The 4457-nt window shown below is 43.6% G+C and overlaps 1 protein-coding gene across 1 annotated transcript; it reads left to right on the forward strand.

Moving 5' to 3' along the window:
- The first annotated feature begins 1171 nt into the window (after nt 1-1171).
- On the forward strand, nt 1172-2107 carry LOC134489762 (olfactory receptor 5V1-like). The gene has a single exon (XM_063292631.1). The coding sequence runs from the start codon at nt 1178-1180 to the stop codon at nt 2105-2107; it is 930 nt and encodes a 309-aa protein (XP_063148701.1). The 5' UTR covers nt 1172-1177.
- The last annotated feature ends 2350 nt before the right edge of the window (nt 2108-4457 follow it).

Below are 4457 nucleotides of genomic sequence, written 5' to 3' on the forward strand. Positions count from 1 at the left end.
TGTTTTGCAACACATTCCTTACTTCACAATACATAGTGATGGGCATATTCCAATTTGAGGCTGCATTTCTGTTTTGATTTACTGGAGCAGGGGACGATAGTCTGAGACTGCAGTGCCGAAAATGGCACTTTTTTCCTCTGCCTTTTTTTCCAGTCCACAGAACCACCTCAGGCTATGGTGAAAGGTGAAAGGTCCCCTGTGCAAGCACCGAGTCATGTCTGACCCTTTGGGGGGATGTCGCTTTCGTGACGTTTTCTTGGCAGACTATAGCGGGGTGGTTTGCCATTGCCTTCCCCAGTCATCACCTTCCCCAGCAAGCTGGGCCCTCATTTTACCAACCTCAGAAGGATGGAAGGCTGAGCCGACCTGAGCCGGCTACCCGAGAATCCAGCTTCCGCTGGGATCGAACTTGGGTCATGGGGAGAGTTTCAGTTGCACTACTGCCACCTACCCCTCTGCGCCACATGAGGCTATAGTTGCCAAAAACCAGTGGCATGGTTTCTTGCCATTTTGAGATGGGAAGCACACCTAAACCAGGCTGCATCTAATTTATAAGGAAAGAAAACCAGTACATTCTTCCCAAAATCCAAGGAAAAGAGAATAAAAAAACCCTGACTCAGCCTATACCACAGCATCCACTTCCCCACTGACCCAAATAGAAGCTCTTGGCCACCCACAAACTCAAAAGGTTACCTATCACTGTGCTACACATTAAATGCAATTGTACAATATATAATTTGAATTGAGTGGTCAGTGTCTTAGGACAAACTATCTCTTGCCTTCCACATGGCCTTAGATCAACGGACCCTGTAGGTCTCATCTTAGCAGTTTCTGGCCTCAAGGATGCTGCTACACGAAGGCTGTGTGAAGCATGTGGCTGAGGTTCTCTCCTCCCCAACTTCCCTCTTGGTATTTTCTCTTAACTCACCCCATGGTCTCCATAACCTCTTTGCTCTCTCAAACCTTGGTTTGAACTGTAAACCTCTTTGACAATTTTGATGCTGTCTACACATGATTTAAACAAGCAAATCAATAAGAAACACTCTTCTTCAGAAGTTAAGGTTCTTAGCCAACTATAGCAAAAAGAAAAAGAAAAGGCTGAATATACAAGGTATGCTTTTAATACATTTCTTTCATTGTTTTTAGGTACTTTTGCATCAAGATTCTCAGTGTGAAAATGGTTAATAACACTGGAGTAAAGGATTTCTACCTAACTGAACTGTCTGATCTCCCTGAAGTGCACATTTTTCTCTTTGTGGTGATTCTGCTGACCTACTTGACCACTCTGGCAGGGAACGGGGCTATTATCATAGCAACAGTGACAGATGCTCACCTCCAGACACCTATGTATTTCTTTCTGAGTAATTTATCTTTGCTGGATGTCCTTTGTCCAACTGTCACTGTGCCAAAAATGCTCCAAACCTTCTTGTCAGAGGACAAGAGAATATCGTTTGCTGGCTGCGTGTTGCAACTATTCTTCCTAATTGATGTGGTGGGCACTGAAATTTTTTTGCTGGCAGTGATGGCCTATGACCGCTATGTGGCTATATGCAGCCCCCTACACTACACAAATATTATGAGTAAACGTCTATGTGTTCAGCTGGCAGCTGGGACCTGGCTAACAGGCTTCATGAATTCTATGGTTCACACTGCACTGACCTTTACATTATCTTTCTGTGGGCCCAATAAAGTTAATCAGTATTACTGTGATATCCCTCCCATGATGGCTCTTTCTTGCTCTTCCACATACCTCCCTGAACTTGTCCTTCTCCTTGTGGCTGGTATTTTAGGGGGTGGTGCTTTTCTAGTTACCCTGATCTCTTACATCTATATAATTTCAGCTATCATACTCATGAACTCTGCTGAAGGCAGGCGAAAAGCATTTTCCACCTGTGGTTCCCACCTGACTGTCGTTTGCCTGTTCTATGGGACAACCATTGCCACCTATGTTCGGCCCACTTCCACTTATTCACCCAAGGAAGACAGAGTTGTTTCAATGTTGTATGGGATTCTTACTCCCATGATAAACCCAATGATCTACAGCCTGAGGAATAAGGAAGTTAAAAAGGCTTTGGCCAAAGCATTTAATCTGAAAGGGTTTGTTTGAGGGGTTAAGTATGGGTTCCCCTCCACTTGAATGCTATCAGAATATGTTGTACTTTCTTGCAACTTTTTGGTAAATTGTTTTCTGGCTTTTTCTCTTAGGCAAACCTGTATCTCTTTGGCCAGTTTAAATAAAAATCACTTTGTTAGAGAAGAAGTAAGCACTACCCTGCCTCTTCTTGGATGAGAAAAGACAATAACTTCTGTAGGATAATTTGGGCCTCCTCCACCATTGGAGGAAAGTTGGGAAAACAGATTTTTTAAAAAAAAATTGCCTCAAAGGGTAGACTACTTGAGCCTGTCCTGTCATCAGGCTGATACAGTTGCTTCCCTCACCATTCATCAATATGATTATTTCACAATTGCAACCATGATAGAAGATGAAAATGGTCTTGTTGTTGTTTATTCGTTTAGTCGCTTCCGACTCTTCGTGACTTCGTGGACCAGCCCACGCCAGAGCTTCTTGTCGGTCGTCAACACCCCCAGCTCCCCCAGGGACAAGTCCGTCACCTCTAGAATATCATCCATCCACCTTGCCCTTGGTCGGCCCCTCTTCCTTTTGCCCTCCACTCTCCCTAGCATCAGCATCTTCTCCAGGGTGTCCTGTCTTCTCATTATGTGGCCAAAGTATTTCAGTTTTGCCTTTAATACCATTCCCTCAAGTGAGCAGTCTGGCTTTATTTCCTGGAGGATGGACTGGTTTGATCTTCTGGCAGTCCAAGGTACTCTCAGAATTTTCCTCCAACACCACAGTTCAAAAGCATCGATCTTCCTTCGCTCAGCCTTCCTTATGGTCCAGCTCTCGCAGCCATATGTTACTACAGGGAACACCATTGCTTTAACTATGTGGACCTTTGTTGTCAGTGTGATGTCTTTGCTCTTAACTATTTTATCGAGATTTGTCATTGCTCTTCTCCCAAGGATTAAGTGTCTTCTGATTTCCTGACTGCAGTCAGCATCTGCAGTAATCTTCGCACCTAGAAATACAAAGTCTTTCACTGCTTCTACATTTTCTCCCTCTATTTGCCAGTTATCAATCAAGCTGGTTGCCATAATCTTGGTTTTTTTGAGGTTTAGCTGCAAGCCAGCTTTTGCACTTTCTTCTTTCACCTTCATCATAAGGCTCTTCAGTTCCTCCTCACTTTCAGCCATCAAAGTGGTTGTCATGTTCACTGTTTCAATGTGCACTGTACATCGTAACATTTCACATGCCATGGCACTGATGCGCATTTCTGTTTGGGAGGGAGCTGCTGTGAAACCTTGTGCCAAGCTCTGTATCTATGTTCATTTCATCTATGTGTTTGGGTTATGTGCTCTGCTCAAGGACTTTTCCCGCGGACGATCAGAAGCCATTAGGAGTACCTGGGATTGTGAGCTTGGGAAGGTTCTACGGGGGGGAGGGATCTCATTTGTACCGAGAGTTTTTAGTTTGCATTTGGTGCGCTTTTTTCATTCTCAGCTTTCTTTGTGATCCTGCATACTATTCTTTAATAAATCAGATATCTTTGTGATCCTGTTCATGAGTCTGATGTTCTAGAATAGGCAATCATTACAGTGGTATCATCTGCATATCTGAGATTGTTAATGTTTCTTCCGGAGATTTTAACTCCAGCCTTGGATTCCTCAAGCCCAGCATGTCACATGATGTGTTCTGCATACAAGTTGAATAGGTAGGGAGAGAGTATACAGCCCTGCTGTACTTCTTTCCCAATCTTAAACCAGTCCGTTGTTCTGTGGTCTGTTCTTACCATTGCTACTTAAGTCATTATACAGATTCTTCAGGAGGCAGACAAGATGACTTGGTATCCCCATACCACTAAGAACTTGCCACAATTTGTTATGGTCCACACAGTCAAAGGCTTTAGAATAGTCAATAAAACAGAAATAGATGTTTTTCTGAAATTCCCTGGCTTTTTCCATTATCCAGAGGATATTGGCAATTTGGTCCCTAGTTCCTCTGCCTTTTCTAAACCCAGCTTGTACATCGGGCAATTCTCGCTCCATGAATTGCTGAAGTCTACCTTGCAGGATCTTGAGCATTACCTTACTGGCATGTGAAATGAGTGCCACTGTTCGATAGTTTGAACATTCTTTAGTGTTTCCCTTTTTTGGTATGGGGATATAAGTTGATATTTTCCAGTCTGATGGCCATTCTTGTGTTTTCCAAATTTGCTGGCATATAGCATGCATTACCTTGACAGCATCATCTTGCAAGATTTTGAACAGTGCAGCTGGGATGTTGTTTCCTGCTGCCTTGTTATTAGCAATGCTTCTTAAGGCCCAGTCAACCTCACTCTTCAGGATGTCTGGCTCTAGCTCACTGACCACACCGTCAAAGCTATCCCCGATATTGT

Source organism: Candoia aspera, chromosome 1 (assembly GCF_035149785.1).
Source record: "Candoia aspera isolate rCanAsp1 chromosome 1, rCanAsp1.hap2, whole genome shotgun sequence".
In the NCBI taxonomy this organism is placed as follows: domain Eukaryota; kingdom Metazoa; phylum Chordata; class Lepidosauria; order Squamata; family Boidae; genus Candoia; species Candoia aspera.